General features: G+C 41.5%; 1 protein-coding gene across 1 annotated transcript in view; it reads left to right on the top strand.

Moving 5' to 3' along the window:
* The window catches only part of KDM7A (lysine demethylase 7A), a 99,925-nt gene that overhangs the window by 39,986 nt on the left and 32,109 nt on the right, over window positions 1-27,830 (top strand). Inside the window, exons 3-10 of the mRNA XM_024211588.2 lie at window positions 3,484-3,601; window positions 4,540-4,700; window positions 8,769-8,910; window positions 12,782-12,968; window positions 13,578-13,740; window positions 15,343-15,430; window positions 16,147-16,253; window positions 25,910-26,001. Coding sequence (XP_024067356.1) covers window positions 3,484-3,601; window positions 4,540-4,700; window positions 8,769-8,910; window positions 12,782-12,968; window positions 13,578-13,740; window positions 15,343-15,430; window positions 16,147-16,253; window positions 25,910-26,001 — 1,058 coding nt within the window. The remainder of the gene's footprint in view (window positions 1-3,483; window positions 3,602-4,539; window positions 4,701-8,768; window positions 8,911-12,781; window positions 12,969-13,577; window positions 13,741-15,342; window positions 15,431-16,146; window positions 16,254-25,909; window positions 26,002-27,830) is intronic.

Below are 27,830 nucleotides of genomic sequence, written 5' to 3'. Positions count from 1 at the left end.
TAACAGACGTATTGGAGCATGAGCTTTCGTGGGTGAATACCCACTTCGTTGGATGCATCCGATGAAGTGGGTATTCACCCACGAAAGCTCATGCTCCAATACGTCTGTTAGTCTATAAGGTGCCACAGGACTTTTAAAGCTGAGGCTCTCATGTAGTCAATTGACTGTAGGATCAGGAGCTCCCAAGAAAAACACTCATGCATGTTGGCAACACTGCTTTTCATCTTGTTTCAACCTCTTTCAAATCCCATAGGTCCAGCCTGTTTCTGTTGTGGTGGCACTTAAAGACCCCAAACAGGATTAAATCCCCATTGTACAAACAAATAACACTGACAGTCCCTGCCTAAAATCTAGATTGTGATTTTTCTGAGACAATAGGCAAGGGTTAGGGGAGGGCAGGTAGGAATAGTAAAGGTGTGTTTACATAAGTTAGTAAGAAGTGGTTACTGGCCTGGCGTGCAGAATGTAAAAATCTTAATTAAAACAATAATTAAATTAAAATTTAAATAATGCTTTATCCTGTACTATCTTAAAATGAACTTCTGGCTCATTCTCTGTCATTCCTTTTCCTAAAACATCCCTGCTTCTCCACTGGATTTCCTTAATCCATTTTTAGTGTTATAATTGTGGCAGGGCCTTTCTTGTTTGCATTGGTGAGGGGACAAATATTTTTTCCTTCCACTTCTTAGAGTTCAAGTTTTTTACATGACATGTCCATTCTAAATCACAAAAATCAAGTAATTTGTTTTTTAAACAATAAAGTTGTTGTACTTATTTTCTTATCTGCTTGTGTATTGTTCTAGTGTGTCTTACTGGATTTTGCCAAATATAGAAAATAATTTAATAGTTTAAATAGAAAGGTACTTTGCATACTGTTTTGTATTCTTGAATATTCTCTCCTGCTCTAGGAAGCATGATGCACCTCCTCCCTAAGTACCAAGTGGTGAAAAAGAATTAACTGAAATAAAATTATTAATTCCCAGCTCTCAGATGTTAAAAACTGATTGTAAACATCAGTACTGCACTGTAAAAATAAATGTATTATGCAACTACTGCGTTCTTTCATTGCAGTATATTATTACATCACAGATGAATTTTGGTGGAAGTGCTGTATGTTGCAAATCATCAAATTAGTGGCTAGTACTCTGCATTATTCAAATATTATTTATGATTGAGGAAGTAGATTTGGGAAGTTAATTAAAACTTGGCTTCATTATTCATGAAGTACTACTGAATATTTGAATAGTCTACTCATTAAACTAGCTCTACAACACTGATTATCAGGTTAGCAAGTCACTATAAACGTCACCTGTTTAATTGAGCCAATTTATTTTCCTAAGTGTCTTTTAAAGGGCACAGTTTGTTGCCTCTACAGAAAACAATACATCATTAGGAATAATTACCTGTCATGTATAACGACTGGGAGATGCAAATAGATTAATTAGCTGTCAATCAGTGCTGGACTGCAGCTGGTGTTTCTGAAAAACCAGCAGCAAAAAATTCTAGAGCTTATTAAAATAAAGACAGATTTTTTTTTTTTTTTAAATAGAGTGTTCAGACTTGCTAGGTTTTATTGCAGTCTTTGGTGCAATATGAACTTTTTACAAGAGCTCATCCTAAATTTATTTAATATTTGGAATTATGGACTATTTGGTTAATTCATTTTGTGTTGAATGAAGATCCAATAATATTATCATATTAATAAAACTGTTTAGATGTCAGATTTTGTTAGCCAGGCTTTTTTGTCTCAATTTTTGAGACCCCATTTGAGTGAGCAGGCTAGTAACCCGAGCTCTTTCCTTTTCAGCAGATGTAACCAATTCCTGATCAATACTAGAGTAATAATTATTACATTACACACTTGGTCTCAGTATATACCTTGGGGGCAGCTGTCTTTATTAGCAGCTATCAAATACTACTGATCACAATTCGGCGTAGTTTTTGTTTTAGAATTAATCAGAATAAAATAAGCATAGCCTGAGTTTTAAGTTTTTTGTTCAACTTCCCTCAGTTGGTAACTGGTACATTGCAGATCAATAAAAAGGTAGTGAGAAACTAGGGCTAAACTCAGCCGAAGTTCATTCCAAGCTGATGTGGTATGATCCTTTTTGCTGAGGCACCTGGTTGGGAATTTATTTGGGGTTTGCAGCCGCTGAAATGATAGAAGCTGAGTGCAAGAGAATCACAGTATTCATTGTGTTGGTAGAAAGTGCTAATAAAGTGTTTGGCATTCTTTGCCATCAAATTCATGGTTGAACATTTGTTGCTTCTAAAAGAAGCCATAGCCATTCTGTCTGAATTACGGTGCCAAGTGGTTGATAGCAATTAAGAGTAATTCGTGAAAGGATTAAATGGGTTTGAGGAAAGGTGATATTCAATCATTTTATGTTAAACGGGGAAGCTTTTAAGATTAAGTAAATTTGTCAGTTTTTCAGTTCTCTTAAAACAAAAAAAAAAAAGTGACGTGGGAGACTGCATATAATTCCTTTGTGACTTTGTGTAATTTTTTCAGTAACATATCTGTGATTTGTAATGGTGCAACTGGCAAAGCAATTTGTATGAGGACTTCTAGTTTTACATTTGTGTTTAGCTCTAGAAGTCTAAAGCCTTTGTATTAATATACCATGTAGCTAATAGAAGAGAACCAAAGTCAATGCCCAAAACCATAAAGGAACACCTATTTATCCTTCTGTTTTTATTAATATAAAATCCTCCACCTGGAGCTTGATGATTGTATGTTGCAGTTGCACCTAAAGGTTTCAGTCCGGTCTGGACCCCTTGTGCTAGGCACTGTACAAACATAATAAATAACAGTCCCTACCCAAAAGAGCTTACAAACTAAAAGACAAGATGTAAACAATGGATGGGGGCAAACAAATAGGGTGAGGGATAGGATGAGTGGATGAGGGTGGAGTAACCAAAAATAAGTCATTTTAATAATAGCCAAAGACTAGATTTTCATATGTTTATACAACTGCTAGCATATCAGAAACCCCACTCAGGATTATTGGGATGTATTGGTCTATGGTAATATAAATATTAAGTAATAATTTAGCTCATCTTGAAGATGTAGGATGATCTTGTGATTAAAATGTAGGACTGAGCATTAGGAAACCTCAAGTTCTATTTCTGGCTCTGCTGTAGGCTTCCTCTTTAGTTTTCTGGGCAAGTTTCAGGCTGTCAGTGTTTGTATTCCCTTATGACAGGAGTATTGAATCTTAAATCATTATTCATACACTGCTTTGAGATTCCCAGATGGAAGGAGCTATAGAAATGCAAAGGATTAATATTTTGTTATTACCATCATATTTTAAATATTTTAAAGATTACTGTGTTTTATGCAACAGATGAAGTCAACTGAATTAAAAATAGACTGTCAGTCTAATTAACGTGGTTGGTTCACTGGTGGAACATCAGCCAGTCTCACCCATGCCATCAACACTGACTAATTTTAAGTTTAATCCTTTTTAAAAAAAAATCTAGTGAAGAAGAGGAGGAACTGGCACAGACATGACTACACAGAGTTTGATGATGGTTCCAAACCAGTCCAAGCTGGAACACGGACTTTTGTTAAACAACTGCGGGCTCGCTCGTTCCCAAGGTATGGAAACTTGCTTAGAAGTTAAATCATAAAAAGGGGGAAAACATTGGGTATTGATCATGTCTAAAAAGTCTTCCTAACGTGCCTCCACAAAAACACCACCATCACAAAAAAAACCTCCTTCTTACATGTCTGAGATCTAATTTTTTTCATCCAGCGTTTCATATCCATATATTTGCCTTCAAGGCACCTTGTTGTAGCATCCATCAATCAAATTACTACACATGGATGTAATTTCTTATGAAGTCTATCACTACCAACCCATATTGTTAGGTGTGTTGCCTCTTCAGCATTTTCAGCCTGTCTGGTCCAGGAAACAAGAGACTCAGAAATCACTTCCCATTTTCTCTCTCTAATGTAGACCACAAACATCGGAACAGTGGTTTATCTAGTCCCAGATGGTTCAGAAGAAGGTGAAGGAGATCCCTTGGTGCACAGTTATGTAATAACCTGGTCATAAAAGAAATTTCTTCCTTATTCCAGCAGTTAAGAGTTGGCTTACTCTCTAAAGCAAGATGACTTGTATCCCTTTTAAAAGAAAATGCTTTTTATTCTAATATATCAATATGTTGTCCTTATCCGTATAAGTGACTTTTTTTTGAATCCTCCTAAACTCTTGGCTTCAATGACATTTTATAGCAGAGTTCCCCAGATTAATTATACCTATAAACATGTACTTCCTTGATTTGGTTTTAAATTCGTTGTCTTTTAGTTTCATTAAATGTAATTAGCAGGCTTACCTTTACCTTGAGTGCTTAATTTAATACAATTGTATCCACTTATTTTAATTTGATTTATATTAGCTATGTAACTCTAATAAGATGTTTCCTTGAAACCTAACAAAGCTTTTGTTAATTTCTCTTTCAAACAGGTTTACTGTGTGGTTTTTTGTTTTTGTTTTCAGTGCTAATATTTTGTTTCCTCCTCCCCCCTCCCAGTGCTGATGAAATCATTCTGAAAATGCATGGCAGCCAGCTGACACACAGATACCTGGAGAAACATGGGTTTGATGTCCCTATTATGGTTCCTAAATTAGACGGTCTTGGGCTCAGACTCCCTCCCCCTACGTTCTCCGTTTTGGATGTGGAACGCTATGTAGGTAAGGGACTTCCTGGAATATGTGTGAATGCTTCAGTGTAGAGTGAATTAAATACAATAAATATTGGCATGGTTACAACAATTAAAGGATACTATATGCCTAATCTAAATGGAACAGTTCTTACCAGAAGGTTGGCAAGGGTAAATTAGACCTACCAATTTGGGTTTTGGGTATGGGTATGCATGTGACAATTGTATGCCCATAGCTCTCAACATTCACACCTGGCAACTTGTGGCACAAGCTATCAAAATGTGTGATGACTGAAATGTTGAACAGCTGTATTTTGTTCTGCAACACACCATAAGCAACAGGTTGTAATGGTTTTTGAGGATGTTTTCTTACACTGTGAATCAGATAAGCTAGTTTTGCAATCTGTACTCTAATGATGGGGATGGGGGGCTTTGTTACAGATTTTAAAAATGGTTTGTCGCACAGTGAGAACATCTTTTAAAGGGTTTTACATTTACCAATCATTGGTTGCTGATGGTGCATTGCACAACAAACCTTTTGCATATGTGAGGGTGTCCCTAGGGTGTCTGGGGTATTGGGGAGAAGGTCCTTGCCTGGGCTTCTTATGTGGCTGTGGGGGTGGGGGTGAATTTAGGGAGAGAGGGATGCTACCTTCCCAGCTGCTCCAAAATACCATCTCCCCACCTACACTGTTAATACATGGAGGTTATAGCTGCTGCTTGAGTCCAGGGACTCCCAGCTGCTGCATCTCTGGAACCCCCTGCTCATCTCTGCCCCTTCCCCTCCAAGGAGCAGAGCAGCCTGAGAGGGAAGGAGAGGAGCAGACAGTAGGTTTCAGATAGGTGAGGAGGGAGGGAGGTAGCTGCAGGGCAGAAATATTCACAGTTGGCGGATGAGGTAACAGGAGGAGACTGAAAGCTCAGGGTCAGATCAGCTTCCTTCCTCCTCACCTCTCTTATATCTGTAAACTGTTGGCTCCTCAGTCTATCTGATCCTTCCCTTTATAAGCTTTTTTTCTGCTCCTTGGAGGAGTGGGGGAGAAGTTCAGGGAGCACCATAGCTTCAGCAGGAGCATTTAGTCTTCCGTCAGGCTTGCTGGGCAGTCTCTAACCACCTCAGGACCACCTGAATATGTATTTCAGTGGGACAGTGAGACTGAGCCAGCTGCAGTGTGGAATGTGCTGCATAATATACTACAGCTAAGAGTTTTCTGTGTGCCTTGCATCATCTCTTGTGTTCTTTTGGTAGCATATTGAAATGCACTACAAACAGGACTTTTGTGCTTATCAGTGTTTTAAGACTCCATTAGAATACACTATGTGCAGTATACTGAACGACCTGACCATATACTGATTACTCAGTCCCCTTATTGATTGCTCATGGTTGCTCGGAAGAATAGCTGGCATTTCAACAATTCTGTGACTTTATTTTGGAAGTCTGGCTATTCCGGGGCTATCCCTCCACCCCACACACACTTCCACACACTCAGTTTGGCACATCAGTTTCCCTGGTTCTTTTTCAAGAAGTGTCCGTGTGTGTGCTCCACTTTAGGTGAATGTGTGTGTCTGCACCTGTGATCGGAGAATTTCAGTGGCAGTGCCCATTTGGGCATAAGCTTTTGTGGGTAAAAACCTCACTTCTTCGGATGCATCTGAAGAAGTGAGGTTTTTACCCACAAAAGCTTATGCCCAAATAAATCTGTTAGTCTTTAAGGTGCCACCAGACTCCTTGTTGTTTTTGTAGATGCAGACTAACACGGCTACCCCCTGATACTTAGTGCCCATTTGGGTCACACATGTGCTCTCCCCGTCTTGTGCCACTCCTGGCAGCTACATAGCGCTATGCAACCAAACCAGCCTCAATTTCTTTTCATCTGTCCTTGAGCTGTTCATGGTAGCGCCTCTTTGCTTGCTTCACGTTTACCTCTGAGAGTTAGTGTTTATATAGTTTTAGAGTAGAGTTAGTTAACTATAGCTACCCTCCTCTCTCATCGTTTATTTTCTTTCATCCTTAGTGTACCTTTAACCTTCTTCACTTGGGGGAAGGCTACTGACAGGGCATGCCCGGATCCCTGGGATTTAAACAATGCCTTTCTTACTGGGAGGCAATCCCAGTGAGTGATGGGCATTCTCAGTGTGTCCAATGTCTGGGTGAGACACACGTACCTTAGAAGTGCCCCCATTGCCACAACCTCAAGGCTTGCGCCAGAAAATCAGGGGACTTAAGTTGAAACTTATCCTGATGGAAAAGTCACTGCACCTGGCTTCTGACCCCCAGACCGCTTTGCACCATGGACACCAGTCTTTGCCAATCCCAGTGACAGCCTCTGGCAGACATTCCCCACCACCTTCAAAAAGGAAGTCTTCTAAAAAGGTGGACAAAAAGCAGGCAACAACCTCCCCTACCAGGGAACCAGCTAAAAAGGAAAAAAAAACCCAGCTCATTCAACACTCTTGGTACCGACCACAGTGCTGTTGAGCCCCTCCAAGTGGGCAGGATCCTCCAATACTGCTGGTACCACGAAAGCCAAAGACCCTAAGGGGGTGGTCTCTGAGAGGAGTGGCAAAGAGAAGCTTACCACCTCCTCCATGGTACTGATGGAGCCGCTTAAATGTGTGGCATTGGGCAGCTTAGCATTGCTGTATTCTGCTGCGTGATGTACCAGTCACCTAGTGCATAGCACAGCCAGATCAGTACCGACAACCGCTACAACTTCAGCGGCACCAACAAAAACGTCCTCGGTACCGATGCTTGTGGTACCTAAACAATTCCTTTTCCACAAGGACCTTCCAATTTCTGCAACACCAGAATCTCCCCTTCTTGGTACTGATATTACTCAGCATTCTTGATACAGTGCCAATCTACACCCCCATCCAGATAGGCCCCTCCTTTCTCCAGTGAGGAGGAGGATAAGGAGGAAGGGGACATTTACTTCTCATCCATTCAGGCAACCACCAGACCTGGTCCACGGGAACAACCCACGTATCACCCCAGGGTTAACACCCATTGGTGGCATGGACATCCATGGATGCCACCACCAATACCATTCCCACTGCAGTGGCCTTATTGGGATCCATAGGCTGCATACAGGCAACACTATTCTAGGACTTCTAGCACTCACAGGGAGAGACTGAGATGCTCCCCATCCTCGGTAGGTGTGGACCCTCTGAAGAGACTTTTGATCAGGAAGTCACCCTACCGACCAATATCTCTTCATCCTCTCTGGATGAAGCTGTCATGCCTCCTCCACCCCCAATAGCTGATGACTTTAGACAATTCCAGGAGCTATTTAAAAGGATTGCTTACTCACTCAAGATACCCTTGGAAGAGGTTGCAGAGTCTCAACACAAGCTGTTGGACATTTTACAAACATCAACCTCATCGAAGATTGCGCTCCCCCTAAATGAGGCACCCATGGATCCAGCCAAGATAATCTGGCAGGCCCCCTGCAATGATGCCACCCACCTGTCAGAGATAAGAAGTACAAAGTCCCCTCTAAGGGTCCACAAGATATCACTACAAATACTCAGAAGAAAATCCATAGACATAGGACCAAATCCTGCAGAGAATTAAGCATGTGTGTATCTTTAAGCATGCAAGAAGTCCAGTGGGATTACTCCATGCTTAGTTATTCATATGCTTAAACCTTTGCTGGATCAGGGCTATAAGTTTCATTATTGCTTGTAGAAAATTTGTAGTAGACATTGAGTTAAGTGCTCAGATACTGTGGTGATGACTACTATAGAAATATATACAAATAAATGTATTCTTGATAACTTCCTCCTACCCTCTCTTCCTTTTGGTGACAGAAGCCACAAAACCAAGCATATGAACCAGCTAGTCATGTTAGGTTCCTCTTTTTCCTTTTGGTTAACCACAGAAGTGGTGACTTATTTTATTTTTAGATTAGGTTCAGTTATATTCTTAAATAACAGTAACAAATTATATCTAGATAAGATCTTGGTTTACTCTTGTCCCTCTTTGTTTTGGGGAGGGTGGGGTAGTGGAGTTCATTTGTGTACAAATGGATTGTCATATCTTGCAGAAAATATTAAACATATGTCTTGTTAAAATGTTAATTTTTTCTTATTTTTACAGGTGGCGACAAAGTGATAGATGTAATTGATGTGGCAAGGCAGGCAGACAGTAAAATGAAGCTTCATAATTATATTAAGTATTTCATGAATCCTGATCGACCAAAAGTATTAAATGTGATCAGTCTGGAGTTTTCAGACACAAAGTGAGTAAATGACTTTGAGACAACTTGACTTGGACTCCTTTGAAGTAGAAAGTAGATTTTGCTAAAACAAAGAGTAAATGTAGAAGTATAAGTAAATAGTACTCTAAAATAAATGAAATGGTTTCAACAGATGGCTCAGGCAGTGGTGCTATAAGGAGGGCTTTGGGATGTGTGGCCACTGGAAAGCATTCATGGACAGAGGACTGTTCTCTCGGGTTGGACTTCACCTGAGTAAGGAGGGAAATAGACTTCTAGGATGGAGGCTGGCACAACTGATTAAGAGAGCTTTAAACTAAGAATTTGGGGGAGATGGTTGGGAGATGTCCAGGTAATCTCCACGCTAGAATTTAACATTGAGAGGGAAGAAAATGAAGTAAGAAAGGCTACAGCCGTGGGTATGAGAATGGACATAAGGAGGAAGGGTAGTGTAGATACCAGTCTAATAGGTAATACTGGTGGTAAAATGTCTGTGCCTAATTGGGTAAAGAATGTCAGTGAAGCCAAACGGCAAAAATTAAGATGTTTGTACACTAATGCGAGGAGGCTAGGTAACAAAATGGAGGAACTAGAGTTACTGGTGCAGGAAGTGAAACCAGATATTATAGGGATAACAGAAACATGGTGGAATAGTAGTCATGACTGGAGTACAGGTATTGAAGGCTATGTGCTGTTTAGGAAAGATAGAAATAAAGGCAAAGGTGGTGGAGTAGCATTGTATATCAGTGATGAGGTAGACTGTAAAGAAATAAGAAGTGATGGAATGGATAAGACCGAGTCTGTCTGGGCAAAAATCCATTGGGAAAGAAAGCTACTAGAGCCTCCCCTGAGATAGTGCTTGGGGTGTGCTACAGACCGCCGGGATCTGATTTGGATATGGATGGAGACCTCTTTAATGTTTTTAATGAAGGAAACACTAATGGGAATTGTGTGATCATGGGAGACTTTAACTTCCCAGATATAGACTGGAGGATAAGTGCTAGTAATAATAATAGGGCTCAGATTTTCCTGGATGCGATAGCTGATAGATTCCTTCACCAAGTAGTTGAAGAACCAACAAGAGGGGATGCCATTTTAGATATGGTTTTGGTGAGTAGTGAGGACTTCATAGAAGAAATGGTTGTAGGGGACAACCTTGGTTCGAGTGATCATGAACTAATTCAGTTCAAACTAGATGAAAGGATAAACAAAAATAGATCTGGAACTAGGGTTTTTGATTTAAAAAGGGCTAACTTTAAAGAATTAAGGAAATTAGTTAGGGAAGTGGATTGGACTGAAGAACTTGTGGATCTAAAGGCGGAGGAGACCTGGAATTACTTCAAGTCAAAGTTGCAGAAACTATCAGAAGCCTGCATCCCAAGAAAGGGGAAAAAAAATCATAAGCAGGAGTTGTAGACCAAGCTGGATGAGCAAGCATCTAAGAGAGGTGATTAAGAAAAAGCAGAAAGCCTACAAGGAGTGGAAGATGGGAGGGATCAGCAAGGAAAGCTACCTTATTGAGGTCAGAACATGTAGGGATAAAGTGAGAAAGGCCAAAAGCCATGTAGAGTTGGACCTTGCAAAGGGAATTAAAACCAATAGTAAAAAGTTCTATAGCCATATCAATAAGAAGAAAACAAAGAAAGAAGTGGGACCGCTAAACCCTGAGGATGGAGTGGAAGTTAAGGATACTCTAGGCATGGCCCAATATCAAACAAATACTTTGCCTCAGTCTTTAATGAGGATCTTAGGGATAATGGTAGGATGACAAATGGGAATGAGGATATGGAGGTAGATATTACCACATCCGAGGTAGAAGCCAAACTCGAACAGCTTAATGGGACTAAATCGGGAGGCCCAGATAATCTTCATCCAAGAATATTAAAGGAACTGGCACATGAAATTGCAAGCCCATTAGCAAGACTTTTTAATGAATCTGTAAACTCAGGGGTTGTACTGTACGACTGGAGAATTGCTAACATAGTTCCTATTTTTAAGAAAGGGAAAAAAAAAAAGTGACCCGAGTAACTATAGGCCTGTTAGTTTGACATCTGTAGTATGCAAGGTCTTGGAAAAAATTTTGAAGGAGAAAGTAGTTAAGGACATTGAGGTCAATAGTAATTGGGACAAAATACAACATGGTTTTACAAAAGGTAGATCGTGCCGAACCAACCTGATCTCTTTCTTTGAGAAGGTAACAGATTTTTTTAGACAAAGGAAACGCAGTGGATCTAATTTACCTCGATTTCAGTAAGGCATTTGATACGGTTCCACATGGGGAATTATTAGCTAAATTGGAGAAGATGGGGATCAATATGAAAATTGAAAGGTGGACAAGGAACTGGTTAAAGGGGAAACTACAACGGGTCATACTGAAAGGTGAACTGTCAGGCTGGAAGGAGGTTACTAGTGGAGTTCCTCAGGGATCGGTTTTGGGACCAATCTTATTTAATCTTTTTATTACTGATCTTGGCACAAAAAGTGGGAATGTGCTAATAAAGTTTGCGGATGACACAAAGCTGGGAGGTATTGCTAATACAGAGAAGGACCGGGATATCCTACAGGAAGATCTGGATGACCTTGTAAACTGGAGTGATAGTAATAGGATGAAATTTAATAGTGAAAAGTGCAAGGTCATGCATTTAGGGATTAATAACAAGAATTTTGGTTATAAATTGGGGACACATCAGTGGGAAGTAACAGGAGGAGAAGGACCTCGGAGTATTGGTTGATCACAGGATGACTATGAGCTGCCAATGTGATATGGCCGTGAAAAAAGCTAATGCGGTCTTGGGATGCATCAGGCGAGGTATTTCCAGTAAAGATAAGGAGTTGTTAGTACCATTATACAAGGCACTGGTGAGACCTCATCTGGAATACTGTGTGCAGTTCTGGTCTCCCATGTTTAAGAAGGATGAATTCAAACTCGAACAGGTACAGAGTAGGGCTAGTAGGATGATCCGAGGAATGGAAAACCTGCCTTATGAAAGGAGACTCAAAGAGCTTGGCTTGTTTAGCCTAACCAAAAGAAGGCTGAGGGGAGATATGATTACTCCTTTATAAATATATCAGAGGGATAAATATCAGGGAGTGAGAGGAATTATTTAAGCTTAGTACCAATGTGGACACAAGAACAAATGGATATAAACTGGCCATCAGGAAGTTTAGACTTGTAATTTAGACGAAGGTTTCTAACCATTAGAGGAGTGAAGTTCTGGAACAGCCTTCCAAGGGGAGTAGTGGGGGGAAAAAGACATCCGGCTTCAAGACTAAGCTTGATAAGTTTATGTAGGGGATGGTATGATGGGATAGTCTAATTTTGGCAATTAATTGATCTTTGATTATTAGCAGGTAAATATGCCCAATGGTCTGTGATGGGATGTTAGATGGGGTGGGATCTGAGTTACTACAGAGAATTCTTTCCTGGGTGCTGGCTGGTGAGTCTTGCCCACATGCTCAGGGTTTAACTGATTGCCATATTTGGGGTCGGGAAGGAATTTTCCTCCAGGGCAGATTGGCAGAGGCCCTGGAGGTTTTTCGCCTTCCTCTGCAGCGTGGGGCATGGGTCACTTGCTGTAGGATTCTCTGCACCTTGAGGTCTTTAAACCACAATTCGAGGACTTCAATAACTCAGACATAGGTTAGGGGTTTGTTACAGGAGTGGGTGGGTGAGATTCTGTGGCCTGCGTTGTGCAGGAGGTCAGACTAGATGATCATAATGGTCCCTTCTGACCTTAAAGTCTATGAGTAGACTATTTTGTGCTGCGATTTGGGGACAGTATGGAATCATATAGAAGTAAACATTTTTACAGTTTGAGAGACTTAGGAAAGGTAAACATTTAAAGATGTCTCTCATCATTACTTGCACTTAACTATCATTTACTTACTTCTTAAGGATGTCTGAATTGGTGGAAGTCCCTGACATTGCCACAAAGCTTTCGTGGGTGGAAAACTACTGGCCAGATGACTCCGTCTTCCCCAAGCCTTTTGTTCAGAAATATTGCTTGATGGGAGTTCAGGACAGCTACACTGATTTTCATATTGATTTTGGGGGCACGTCAGTCTGGTACCATGTTCTGTGGGTAAGAATGTCCTTGCTTCCTGAATGCTTGAAAATGATTTTGTCCTGTGTACATCTTCTTGCCACAAAAGAAACCTGTGTTCAGGGATTTCCTCATGTATTTTGAATGAAATTGTTAGTTTGAGAAGGGGGCAGAGGAGGATTACTGACTGTGCACTGTTGTTCAGTCCTCTGTACAAGTTGACCCCCTAGATGAAAATGCCAATCTCTGCGCTTTCTAGCAGATAGGTGGATGCTATCCTGAGCATTTTGTAGGAGAAAATGAATGAAATGACAAACCGAACTTTTCTCAAACATTAGCTCACACTGCTTTCTGAATTGCAGCAGCCATATACCTGAGGATGACTGGACACAACTTCCACTAGAACTAATAAGTTGTTCCTTAATGTGGCACTTTCCTTGTCCCAAAACCCCCAAAGGGTGGAATGTACTACACAGTTAGCTTCTGGTAGACCAAAGAGTGACATAGAGGGTTGGAAAACCTAGGGCACTCACATGGAAGTACAGGATATTACTATTAGATTACAGGGCTTGCCTGACAATAATACTGTTTATGTAAACTATTCCAAAATTGTACCATACCTCATATGGGATATTTTTTTATGTACAGGGTGAGAAGATCTTCTACTTGATCAAACCTACTGATGAAAATCTGGCTCTCTATGAATCTTGGAGTTCCTCTGTCACCCAGAGTGAAGTGTATTTTGGGGATAAGGTAGACAAATGTTATAAATGTGTGGTGAAACAAGGACATACCTTATTTGTTCCTACAGGTAAGATTTTACCTCCTTCCCCCCCCCACCTCCAAGCAGTTTGTGTACTTGTGTTATATCACCAGCAAATTCAGGATATCAAAAGATAAGCATTAAATTATCATTTTTAGAAATATCCTAAAGTTTGAGGAAGAGATTGGGTATCAATTCCAAGTATTTTTAAGACAGACAAACAGAGCAAAATATCAGTCCTTTAAAATGTTTAACTAGTTGGAAAATTTCTTAAGAAATGGACTTGGGTTTTTGTTGCGTGATTCATAGTAGTAATGTTTAAGGAGAAAAAGACAAGATTAGAGTTTGATAACTTTCCAGCATGGATAGAGATGTGCCAGCTATTTCTGCAGCAAAACATTTAAAACGTGTTTCCTCTTATGTGGCGTCCAGTCACTTATAATATTTCTAAGGACATGCAACATTTTGGCCATTTTTATCTCTGTCCAGGTACAAATGGACATTTCCTGTGATTGTTAGGTGGCCTCCAAAATATGTTCACAAATGGAGTTGCAATTCAAATTTAATCTTGCATTCGGACAAGTAGTGTTTAATGGGTATGCTCTAGGTCATCACTGAAACATAGTTCAAGAAACAATTCTTGCACAAGGAGCAAACAACAGATAAGAACTTCAAAGCCTGAAATTAGAAGTTGCTCACAGATAAGTACTTGGGGAGATTAAACGGTTTGCCTAATATTTAGCAGCAGGTCTGGGAATAGTTGACTGAACTTTGCTGAATTGATTCTACCGGTAATATACATCTATAGAGTTGAACGGTTTGGGAAGAGGAAAATGAGTGTATGCTATTTACCTGAATTAAAGCTGTTGAAGGCAAACTTAAACTACATCCACTTTTAAATAAGAAGCCAATAGATATATACTTTTGTGTGCATATTTGAAGTTATTTGAGCTTCAGTAGTAGCTAGGTAGAGACGTACAATATTATTGGCCTGTGCTCATCATATTAAATTGTGGTATTATGAGCACAATCTTCCAATTACATGACAAATTAGTAGTGTAAGAGTGATTATTAGTCTTGGTTTTAATTTGATCATAGTTTCATTGGGCTATTATATAATGGCTACGGTTTAGGATAATTAGTGGAAGTACTTCCACTATTCTTTTCTGAATAACTTAAATAGGGCTATAATTCCTTGTTAGATAAAACATTCAGACAAAAGTATTTTGTTTGTTACGAGTAACACCTGAGATTACAATGAACTGAAAGATTAACAAGAAATTATTTTTTCTTGTGATTACTTTGTGTATAGTCTGTTTCATGAAAGTCAATTTCCTCGGGTTTGTGGGTTTTTCACATAGCAAATGGGGTGGGAAGAGGGAGAGAAAATGTTTTGTTTTTTTAATAGGAATGTGGTTTTAAAACCATAAAGGCCTTGGATAGGTGCAACTTCTGTAACTACTATTAACTTAAAAAAAACAAAAACACAAACAAACCTAGATTTCAGATTGATAACTTGTATTTTGCTGAAATGCAAATTGTCACTCTCTGGCCTTGTATACACACACATCTGGTATTTTTGTTCCCAAACCCAGGTACAACATTTTGTAGTGTAGATGCATATTAAGTTTCATGTTTTTGTCAATTCAGGCTGGATTCATGCTGTGCTCACATCTCAGGACTGTATGGCTTTTGGAGGAAACTTTTTGCACAACCTCAATATTGGCATGCAGCTCAGGTTAGTTTCATCTGTCTGTTTTGACTATACCGTTTCCTCCACAAGCGGGCATCCTTCTTTTTAATAGATAGTTTTCATCATGCTTGTTAAATGGGATTAAATGGAGACAGGGTCTGGTAATGGACATTGCTGCTTTTTTTAGTTTGTGCCAGAAGCAGACTTTAATCTATTTCACTTCAACAAGAACAACAGAGTCTCCAATGAATGTTCTGCACAAATTTAATTCCATCCTAAAATCAAACAAGCTCTACTTTGGAGATTAGTACAAAAAAGAGAAATGCTAGAACTGGTCGCTCAGGTGTGAAATTCTGAGATGGAAGGAGCAACCTTCAGTCAGGATTGCTGTCAGGACAGCTATATTAATTGTTGTCCAAGATGTGGAGCTGTCTTCTAAACCTACTGTTTTATTTATTACAGTGGAATCCCAATTAAATTCCATCTGTTAAAAGATTATACATTGGGTTTGTATCCTAGTTTTATGAAGTCCAACTTTTATTTTTGCAAGTGCAGCAGTCAAACTTGATAGAGATCGGATAAGATCATAGTTCAGTCTTATCCGAATGTGGTCTTGTTGGGGTTTGGCTATGTGGAACTTGATTTGTTTTGTTTATCATGACCTGTTGGTTTTATTTTTCTGAACATTGTACGAGTTGGATATTGCATTGATTAATTCTAAAATGTACCCATGTAGTAATCTTTCTAAAATATTTGTTTAGGTGTTATGAAATGGAGAAAAGGCTAAAAACCCCAGATCTTTTCAAATTCCCTTTCTTTGAAGCCATCTGTTGGTTTGTGGCCAAAAACTTACTGGAAACTTTGAAAGGTAACTAATTTCATGTTTTAATAAGATTTTGAGCATCTTGGCTTTCTTTCACCTTGGGAAGGTCATGGTCTCCATCTCATGACAAATATGTAATCTGGAGAAGTTGGGTGAGCTGGGGAGCGTAGTCTTTGCGTGGTTTGAGTTCCTAACTGGGAAAAGCTTGTATAATTTGTTTACCAAAATCTGTTCTTTTGATTTTGCAAATGCTGCACTGTTACAGTTCTTCATCTAATCATTTTTGCTTTCAGTAAATGGTAATTCTGAATATTGATGTGAAGACTGACTAACAGTAAAACTCCGTTTGCAGAAGTCTAGGTGTATAAATTGATTACTCTGGCATTTTTTTAGTATTTGAAGTGAAACTCAATGTCAGTTGTTTTTTTCAGATGCCAACAGCATAATTGGCCAGTGAAAATAAATTTCTCTAAACAGTATTAAGTTTTTTAAGTTTGGACACACTGGGTATCTAAGATCTTGGGAAAATACAATCTTGCTGGGAAGGCTAAACCTAACATAGTAGAGTTAGTTCCCTGCTGACTGAAAGGACCATGTTAAACCTGATGGTTGTAAAATGTATTCCAACGCCTCTAGATCACCTCTTCATGAGGTACCTTCCAAAGATACCGAGCATTTAAGATACATAACATCATGCATTATCTATCTCTGTAAAACTCTTCCTATTGTCTGTCTTGGTGAGATTCTCAATTTGATCAAAGAGACTCCTTCAAGAAGTCAGGGTTTTACATTATCATCTTGAGGTGCTTATTGTGGTAAGTGTTTTGAGAAGAAATTATTGATCCAATGTAACTCTCTTTAAAAAGCTCAAGTAACTTACACGGGATATTTTTTCTGTTTTTCTGATGACGGTCTCTTTGCCTTGTAGAAGCAGTGAACTCCGCTTTTAGTGACACAGCCAGCACAAATTCATTTAAAAAATTTTTTGCTTTCTTTAAAAGTTGTCACTTTTACAAAGTCCATTTTTTTTCATTTATTCCCTTCCATTGACATTTTCCCCTTTCATGGGAATCTGTTGCTCATGTCCTCAAAATTGATTCACCCTTCTTGAACTTCAGCTTTGACTGGCTTTTATGCTAAACTGTAAATTTTTTCAAAAGCACCTAAATGATTTAGGAGCCTAAGACCATTGAGAGGCAGTGGGATTTAGGGTTCTAAATTATGTTGGCTCTTTTGAAACTTTTACCCAAGATCTCATCCCCATTAGATAAAGCAGTATCCTCACAATACTTTGTGGACTGCAAGATTGAAAGAGTTTTTAAGAGGAGCCTTGAATACTCCTCCATTGCTATATATGCTGAAGTAGCATTTGTTGTCAACTCATATGGCCCTATCAATCAATCACTCCTTTGTATACTCTTTAAAAAAAAAAAAAAAAAAAAAAAAAATGCTATCGCAACTGGAAAGAGTGATCCTAAGAAAAAGCTTCCTTCTGTCAGGAGGATATTAGGTTGTATCTGCAGTTCTTATGACATCATTCTCTGGCAGGTCTGTCTTCTCTAACACCCTAGCACAAGTAAATGTGTGACTGCAGGTTTTGATTCACCTCTTCCAAGCGAAACCCTCTTCAGGCTCCCTTTTGAGGGTGAATTATTTTGAGACTAGAAAAATTTTGAAAGATATGTTAGTCCTTAGATCTAATTAAATCTATCTAGAAATGCTAGGGGAGCTTCATTCATTTTGCTACAGTTGGAATTTCCAGTCATTCAAAAATCAGTCTTTCTTTCATGCCATTGGGGTTAGGACATTCTCCTACCCCACCCCAAGGGGCTGTCACAGATAGACCTTCTCCATAGACAAATCCTGCTGACCCAGGATCATCTTCCCTAAGAGACTCAAGAACATCTTTAAAACCTGAGCCACTACCATTTCAAACAAGGGCTTCTTCAAAGATTTAAAAAATCCCAATCCACTAACTTTCCTGGTTTCCCCTCTCAAGACCTAGTGAAAAGAAACAATATCCTGAACAGTATCACAAAAGCTCTTTCACTTGGGACAATCATCCATTCAGTCAGAATAGAAGCTTTAGTTTCTGCTCCTGATTCTTTGTGGTAATTTAAAAAAAAAAAAAAAAAAAAAAAAAAGGGGAGGGGGTAGGTGGTGGTGGAGTTTTTACCTGACTGTGGGCCTATCTATCTTCTACACAACCTGCGGCAGCAAGCCTTCCAGCCCTGGTCGACAGACTCAGGCTAGCGGAGTTCACACTGGCACTCTAAAAATAGCTGTGTAGATAACACTTTGAAGTTGGGGCTCAGGTTGGAGCTCAGGCTCTGAAGCCTAGGGAAGTGGGAGGGCTGAGTCTGATGATCTGGACTGAGAAGAGTGCTTAAGACTCCATTCAGGGTGGAAACTCTTGCCCTTCTGATCCAAGAGACAGACCCCAGGATTTCTCTTTTCCTAGACCTCCTTGGTCCTCTGTGTAGTGGAGATCAGATCACAAGGACTGCACCTGCACTTTCCTGATCAGTTGCACATTACTAGCTGCCTCCACCTTCCAGTTCTTTTGTGACGGTCAGACAGGAAGCTCCCTGAAGGAGTTATGACTGGGGTCCTGTGAGTGATTGCTGCTCAACTCTACTTTGGTTTATAATCAGACCTCCACTCCTTTGCCTCCCCATTTTCTAGTCGGTCTTTTACTGAAGTACCTATTTAGTTAATCTTTTGCTAATTATTATAGCACCCCAAAGCCTAGTATGTGCTTTACATTGTAAATAAAGAACTAGGTCCCTGCCCAAAAAAACCCTATAGTTCTTGGCATTTTTTCTGTTGAAGCTTTGATGTAATCAACTGCTGTAACTTATCCTGGAAGCAAAAGTGAGAGTCAAGGCCCTGTGTTTTGAGGACTAGGAATCTGTTTTGGTGCTGCTTGTTTCAACACAGTCCAAAATTCCTGCTGAATTCTGCCATCTCAGCTTTGACTACTACATGCAAGATGCCTGTGCCATCTGCATTGAAGCCAAGGTATTAAAAATGTGTCCTCACTTCAGCCCCACAGCAGTTGTCATTTTTACTTGACTACAGCTCATATGACATTGCTTCAGTAAAAACACCAACTCCAGGAGACACGACCTCCCCCACCTTCCACCCTCCTCTCCAAACTCACGACACTCCTCCCTTTCTCCCCTGAGGACAGCTTCTCCCTTCCCCAGCGACAAGGAGGAAGAGGACTCCATCGCGTCTTCTTATTCCAAACAGGAGCAAACAACTTCATCTAGATACCTTCGCTATGCACAACCCTGGTATGGACCACCGTGGATGCAATCTCACGTTCTGCTCCCCCACACATTGGCCATGTTGGGACCCTTGGGCCACGTATAGGGCACAATTTGGGAAGCCTTCCATGGTGCATAGCCAGAGACCTGCACCTTTGCCTTCTCCATCAGTCTCTCGCCACCAGAGACTGAACCTTTCCTGGTACTGGACAAGGAGGAAGAACAGGAGGATGAAGCTCCACCAGGACTACATTTCTCTTCTTCCTGTGATGAGGCTGTCATGCCCCCATCTCCTACTGCTGCTGATGACTTCAGGCACTTTCAAGAATTATTTCATGGGATTGCAGTCTCCCTCTAGGTTCCTTTGGAAGAAGTGAAAGATCAGCAACATAAACCACACTACTCAATATCCTGCACACATCATCTTCTGAAAAAATTGCCCTACCTATAAGAGACTCGATCCCATGAAAGTGCTCTAGCAGACTCTGGTGTCCATCCCTCTGAACTGCAAATGGCAGACAAAAAATATTATGTTCCCACAAAAGAGATGGAATTTCATTTGTCGCATCCCACTCCCAATTCCCTAGTAGTTCATGCGGTGTAAGAAAAAAGACAGCAATGTCAACCTTAATCGATCCATCAGGACAGAGACTCGAAACGATTAGATTTATTCAGATGCAAGGCTTATTCTTCTGCAGTGCTCCAATTTCACATAGTGAATTACGAAGCTCTTATGGCCAAGTACAACTACCTCAACTACTCCAAGATAGAGGAACTCTGCCAAGACCTGCCTGCAGCCAAGAAAGAACAATGCCAGGCACTTATGTCTGAGGGACACCTCCTGGCCCATATAGCCCTACAAGCTTCTTCAGACTCTGTGGATACCGTCGCCTGCTCCATCGCAACTGCTGTAGTCCTGAGGCAGGCATCATGGCTACACCTCTCAGGCTTTCCTAAGGAAGTACAAACCATAGTAGAAGACTTACCTTTTGAGGGCCCCAAATTATTTGCGGCGCGTACGGATTACTCCCTACACTCCCTTAAAGACTCCCTAGCTACTCTCCGCTCTCTTAACATTTACACACTTGCGCTGAAGAGATGTCGGGGAAAGTATCATCTTCCCCTGCAATCTCAACCACCGCAGTACACTCCCCAGTAGAAGTATGACTCTCAGCGTCGACAACAAAAGCCCCCTACCAAACGCAGACAGGCCACTCCTGAAGGGGCTACCTCGTACAAACCTCCAGCCAAGCAACAAATTTGAAGGTGTGGTTGAGGCCCCCAAGAAGCCTCCCCCTGTGCCAGTCATACCAACCATCTTCGATATCCCATAAGTATGGCGAATGCTTAGCTCTGTTCTTTCCATCATGGAGCCTAATCCCTGACGATCTCTAGAACTCACTTGTCCGAGGTGAAGGATACTCATCCCTTTTCTATCTATCCCGCCCTGCCACCCTCCTTCCCCATCCCTCTTCAGGGACCCCTTTTATGGACCCCTTCTACGAGAAGAAATAAATCATCTTCTGCAACTGGGAGTCATAGAGCTGGTCCCTTCCCAACACGGGTCAGGGTTTCTGCTCCCATTATCATCTGGTCCAGAAGAAATACGGCAGCTGGTGGCGGATCCTGGATCTTTGAAACCTAAACAAGTTTGTCAAACTGCAGCGCTTCAAGATGGTTACCCCCTCCACCATTATCCCAGTACTGGAACACGAGGACTGGTTCTCTGCCCTTGACCTCCAAGACTTATTTTTCCATATCACAGTACACTCTGCCTACACATAGTTTCTACGATTCACCATGAACACCGCCCTCCATCAGTACAAGGTAATGCCTTTTGGACTGTTGACGGCCCTTTGTGTAGTCTCCAAAGTTCTTGCAGTAGTCGCTGCCTACCTAAGGAAATAAGGTGTCGTCCTACTTAGAAGACTGTCTTCTCAAGGCCCTATCCGAAACAGAGGCTCTTCGTGCCATCTGGGTGACAATGGACCTTTTTATGAATCTAGGCCTCTGTGTGAACCTAGAGAAGTCTACTTTAACACTGGTACAACATCTGGAGTTCATTGGCATACAATTATATGCCATACAAGCCACAGCCTTCCTTCTACCTCACAGATTCTCGACTATAGTGGATCTTGTATCCAAAGTACGAGCCTGCCCCCAGATCTCCGCCAGGGCGTCTCTCTAACTACTTGGTCACATGGCAGCAGCCACTTTTGTGGTAAAGCATGCATGGTTACATATGCAATGTCTTCAGGCATGGCTCCGTATAGTATATGTCCCTCACAGACACAGCCTCCACAAACTTTTATCCATGCTGATGAGAGTCAAGGACTTGCTACTCCCGGTGGACACATCCCAAGAACATCTGTGTCAGGGTTCCTTTCCTCCAACCAGTGCTGACCATGATTCCAACAACCAATGCATCTCTAATCAGTTGGGGAGCATACCTTCACAATCATACAGCGCAGGGCAGATGGTCTTTAATCGAATCCACCCTACACATCAACCTCCTAGAGCCAAAGGTGAAAGTAAGCTGGTCCGGTATGGCATATTGGTAAGAGCCAGTACACAGCCAACCGTACTGGCAGGGCCACTGATGAGGGGGGCCAAAAGGGGCAGCTTCCCCGGGGCCCGGCAATTTAAAAGGGCCCGGAGCTTCTGGCAGCGGCTGGAGTCCCCAGCCCTTTAAATCGCTGCCAGAGCCCCTGGACTCCCGGCTGCTGCTACCGCTACCATGGGGCTCCGGCAGCAATTTAACTGGCCCGGGGCTCCCAGCTACCGCTGCCAGCATTGTCACCACTGCGGACTCATGGAGCATGAGATTCTCCCACGACCAAGAGTGGGAACTGGATACACAAATCCTTCAGCTCATTTTCAACTGCTGGGGATTCCCCACCATAGAGCTTTTTGACACACTGCAAAATGCCCACTGTCCTCAATTCTGCTCGAGAGCAGGACTGGGACATGTATCTCTGGGAGATGCATTCCTCATCACATGGGATGCACCACTACTCTGTGCCTTCTATGCCATTAGCTTTCTGCCTGGACAGGACTAAACCTTTCTGAAAATCACCACGTTTATTCCTTTCATGGACCGAAAGATCCAAGGACACAGCCATCTCTTAACAATACCTTTCCAAGTGGATCTTGCAGTGTATACATCTGTCCTACCAACTACACAATCAACAACCTCCTATTGCAATTAGAGCACATTCTACCGGCTCGCTTTCCACCTCCATTGCCTTTCTCAGTAATGTTCCCATTGCTGACATTTGCAAAGTGGTTACATGGGCATCAACAGACACTTTTGCCCATCACTACGCCTTTACTCATGACACCACAGCAAACACTTTCCTAGGACATACTGTCCTATCATCTGCAGTAAATGCTGCTTCAAAGCCCCTCCTTCCAATTAGGGGCACTGCTTCTTAGTCACCTACAGTGGAGCATCCATAGGGACATCATTTGAAGAAGAAGAAGAAAAGGTTACTCACTCTGTGCAGTAACTGAAGTTTTTTGAGATGTGTGTCCCTATCGGTGCTCCAATACCCACTCTCCTCCCCTCTTCTTCGGAGTCAACACATAGGCTCTGCGGCAGAGAAGGACCTGGAGGGCAGTTGGATCTCAGTGTTATATACATCCTGCTCAGAGCACAAGAAGGGAGAGGTGCGCATGTGCAGTCCAGGCACTTATGATGATCTCCTGTCCCGGGTGCAGGGGGCGCTGCCACACCTACACCTAAATTGGAGGGACACATAGGGGGACGCATTTTGAAGAACCTCAATTACTGCACAGGGTGAGTAACCGTCTCATCCCAATAAAATTCATTTTATGAATGGACAATGTGCCATTTGGTATGAGGTTCTTTTTGATCTTTTGCCTTTTTATGGATCAGTATTTTTAAGACTTGGAGAGATTCACATTCTTCATGTATAAAGCTCATTCTGTCATTGTTATGACAAAAATGTACTTTTAGAAAAACAAGAACAGTATTTGAACAGAAACCTTTCATGCCAAGTTTCAGTGCAAAACTAATTTGTACAATTTGCTGGACAGAGGTACTTTTGTGGTACTATGAGTGTTGTAGCATGCATTAAACTGATCTGTTTCACAATCAGAACTTTAAAATCATTGATTGCTCTCCTAAACAGAGCTCTCAACTGTACTGTATCATTGTGACGGGGTTCCCGGGGTGCAACCTGAACTGTGGGACCGCTGAGCCCTCTGTCCCACCAACCTGGGGTATCCCTCTCACACTGTGATGCTGTTGACAAGCTACAAACCTCTGGCAGGTACTGCACTTACACAGACATCCACAGGCAGGGACACACCCAACAGAGTTACATGAATGCTTCTCCCAGCCACTCATGAACCAACAATAGAGAGGCTTCAGTCAATTCCCCCCTGCTTCCCAGCCTTGCACCCCCGAACTGTACTGTCTTGCCCTGGTCAGAAACCTGACTAATGTAAGTTCATTACCCAGTCCGCACCTCCCTCAATGTGGACAGGACACGCACTAGCCTTGGTAATGTGAGCTGAGATTTCCCAACCAAAACACACTGTTTTAGGTAAAATATTAAACATATTTATTAACTACAGAAAGATAGATTATAAGTAGGAAGCGTAGAGATCAAAGTTGGTTACCTAAGAAATAAAATAAATTCGCAGTCTAAGTTCTATAAACTAGACAGGACTTGAATCAAGCAGTGTTTCACCCTGATAGATAGTACAAACAGGTCACAGATCTTCAATACGCAGGCTTGGAATTCTCCTCCAGCCCGGAACCCCCTCACCTGTTCAAAGTCTTTGTCCTCCAAGCATGTTTCCAGGTGTTGAGTTGTGGGGGCAGTGAAGCCAAGTCATGATGTGACTCCCCCTCTTTATAATTCCTTCCAGTTTGCTGGAAAGATCTATCCTCATGAGGTGGGGGTCCTCGCCCATTGGTCAAGCATTCTCCATTGTTTATGTGCTCTCTGAGAAATCTCCATTGTATACAGTTCCTGGGATAGTGGATTCTCTTTAATGAGCCATCAGCATGTCAGGCTACTCCATTGTTGTACCTGAAAGGTTGGTTGTGGGTGTTCCCAACCTCACAACATACCTCAGTAACATACACATAGTAAAACTTCATATTCAATAGCACATACAGTCCAACAGATATTAATGTTCAACAAATCAAGACTTTTTAAATGATATCTCACAAGGCATACTTTGTACGAAACATATAATTATATGATGGTGAATATGGGGGTTTCAGGGTGCTGCATTGAGGTACAGAGTGCCACAATCATGCAATACATTTGCAGTGCAGCTGGTTATGGCAGGTTCCCTTCACAAGGGATAGCTGGCGGGTGGAGATGCTTCTGCTGCACCTTTTGGGACCCCTGCTCTTTTCCTCTACACTTCCGTACCTCAAAGAGCAGAGAGCATCCTGGCAAAGAAGAAACAGAGCTGCCTTGAAGCTGAAAGGAGTTTTCAGATAGGGAAGAGGAAAAACCCAATGGCTGGGCCCATACCTTATTCATAGGAGGAGGGAGCAGAAAAAGCACAGTAGCTCCAGGCCAAACCTGCTCCTTTCTTCCCCATGAAGGTGTTGGCCTAGCAGCCACCTCCGTCCTCACCCACTCTATCTGTAAGGGGGGTGGGGGGGCAGGAGGAATAAAACCGGCTGAGTCTTTCTAGCCAGCTCTCCTTTCATCATAGGCAGTTGTGCTACAGGGAAGAGAGTGAAAGGAAAGGTTGAGTGGCAGCCTTCAGTAGCTGTAGCAGCCTTTGGGAGTCTTTGCACCCCAGCAGCAGCAGCAGCCACCATCCTTAAGGGAAGAGGAGGGTCTCACTGCAGGGGAGACCGCATTAATATTGTGTGTACGCATGTGTGTGTAGCATTGATTGGGATTATGGCAGAGATTTGTAGTGGCATAAGGCAGCTGGCTTGAATTGCATGAATTTTATATAGGTGAGGAGGAGCTGCATGAATTTAATTGAGGCATTTTGTACTGACACTGTCCATCCACACCACTCTTCTTGTAGCTCCAAATGGTAAAAACGTGGAACACCTGTGTGGTGTTGGACTAGAAACTAAAGATTGTTTCAGCATAAATTGTCAGTAAGGATGTTTTCTCTAAACCAGTTGTGCAATCTGTTATATGCTGCTCCCCCTGGTCCTAAGTAACCTGTAACACATTGCAAAACTCATGTAATTGTTTCACGCAGTAAGAAGCTATCCTTGAAACCAGATTTTGTACTTGAAAACATTATTTCTTATGGTTTGATGTACATAAACATATAGAGTACTACATTTCAGTTTGTTGCATGTTTTGTTGGTAGTGTAATATTGGCAGGCTTATTAAAGGTTGAGAGGTATGTATCGGATTTGTGGTTTTACATTGCAATATGCTTATAAACTGAAATCTCTGTCCTTTTTAGAACTGCGGGAAGATGGTTTCCAGCCCCAGAACTTCTTAGTCCAAGGAGTGAAGGCTTTACTTAGTGCTTTAAAGTTATGGATGAAAAAAGAAGTAAGTGCAAGTGGATTTGTTTATTTGTTGTTTTAGTGAATTGTTTCTAATTTTAAAACTACATGAAAGTCTGAGTCCTTTTAGAGTGTATTGCCATTTTGTAGATCTTTCATCCATTTGTAAGTATTGGAAAACTTGCTAGAAATTACGGATGGATGGTTTGGGGGAAAGCTGTCTGAGATAGTTTTGTATTGTATGCCACTATCAGTTATTATAGACCAATTACTATATTTAACTCTTGAGATTGCATTTAATCCTGCTTTCTCTTTCCAGTGTATGATAAGAGTTAGATGGCAATCACATGAAGTTTCCCCATGTGAAATTATTATTGCGTGTTGGCAAAATATACTTTGTGTGTCCACTTATATCACTTCTATACTGCAGAGATGATCAGAATTAGGTAGAAATGTATTCTGATTTAGAATTTGCTTTTGTTTGCCTCCACATTTTGCACATATGGTGCACAGTAACTTAGACCTAATAGCCTTTAAAAGCTTATCTACAGAAGTGGCTCCTTGTAGGTGCTCTAAAGGAGATTAAACCATCCAGAAATGAATATGGGGAGACCCTAAATACATTAGTACACTGGGAACCCCTCTGGAAAAAAAGTATTATATTTGTTAGCCCGACCTCTAGCAAAGTTACTCTGTGTGGGGGAGGAAAGATTAATGAGATCTTGTTTTCCCTCCCTTTTCTGAATGATTTGATTTCCCCCCCCACCCCATTTCGTTGAAACAAGGAGCTCTGATGGCCAAATTATTGAGCAGTAAAGGGAGAAGGAAAAACACAGTACCATAAACCAAAGAGATTCTGAAACCACCCCCCTCCTCCCCCAAAGAAAACAGTACTGCTTTTGTGGGGAGATTTGGGGTTCAACACTTTATTCTCCATTCCCCCCTCCCTCCACTATGGTTATTGGTCTGATCTACAGACTTAGCTGAAAGCTCAAGAGGAGACCTCTTTGGCTTCAGGGCCATTCATCCATGCTTCTGTGAAACTAATCACTGCATATCCATCTCCTCTCAGGCTTTTCTTTGAACATTCACAGTAAGCTAAAAACTGGAAGAAGTTTGAATTGCAATTTTGCACAGAAAGCGTGTGTGGTTTTTTGTTGTTTGGGGGGGTTTGAGTGCCCTCTGTGTATTCCCACTTGTGGGATATAGCGGCTTTGGAATTTTTCTAGCGAGCAGTGTCAGTTGGGGCCATTTTCCCCTTCCCTCCCTCGCCCCCCACAAAGGATTCAACGGGTATAAAAGGGAAGGGGAATGGCCACACCCACCCTTCAGTTCCCTTTTAACCACCAAAGGTGTAGTGAGATTGAATCATATGCAATATCATTGATGTATTTCTTATCTGTTTTGTGCTTTTTGGTTCTGCCTTTTGTGGGCTATTGTCTTTTTTGTTAAATTAACAGTACAGGTTTCTTCAGTTTGAAGAATAAAGAAGAAATGCTACCCATCGGGCCCAGGTATTATCTGGATGACCTGCAGGAGTCAGAGTGCTGCCTCACACTCCCTTTCTAACAAGGGAGGCTCTTGAGACTGTCTGGTTGTGATCAAGTTCAACATTGACTTTGAACATCCGCTAGCCTTAAGAGGCTCTGTGTCCAGCGTAAGCAACATCCATCTCCCCAGTCTTATCTGAATGAGCCCAGCACTGAGGTCTCCAGGTCAACCTAATTCATTGCCCGGGTTCTAGAATGGTCAATATTGAGGTTGAGGTCCACGGGTCCCATCGGGTTGAGTGAATTTCATGCTGACACCATTGGTGTGATATCTCCTGAGCTACTAGGAAACAACAATAAATCAGTTAATTAATAAATTTTGACA

This window comes from Terrapene carolina, unplaced genomic scaffold (genome assembly GCF_002925995.2).
Source record: "Terrapene carolina triunguis isolate 2854851 unplaced genomic scaffold, T_m_triunguis-2.0 Scaffold247, whole genome shotgun sequence".
Lineage (NCBI taxonomy): Eukaryota > Metazoa > Chordata > Testudines > Emydidae > Terrapene > Terrapene triunguis.
This window is presented reverse-complemented; position numbering and strand designations above follow the sequence as displayed.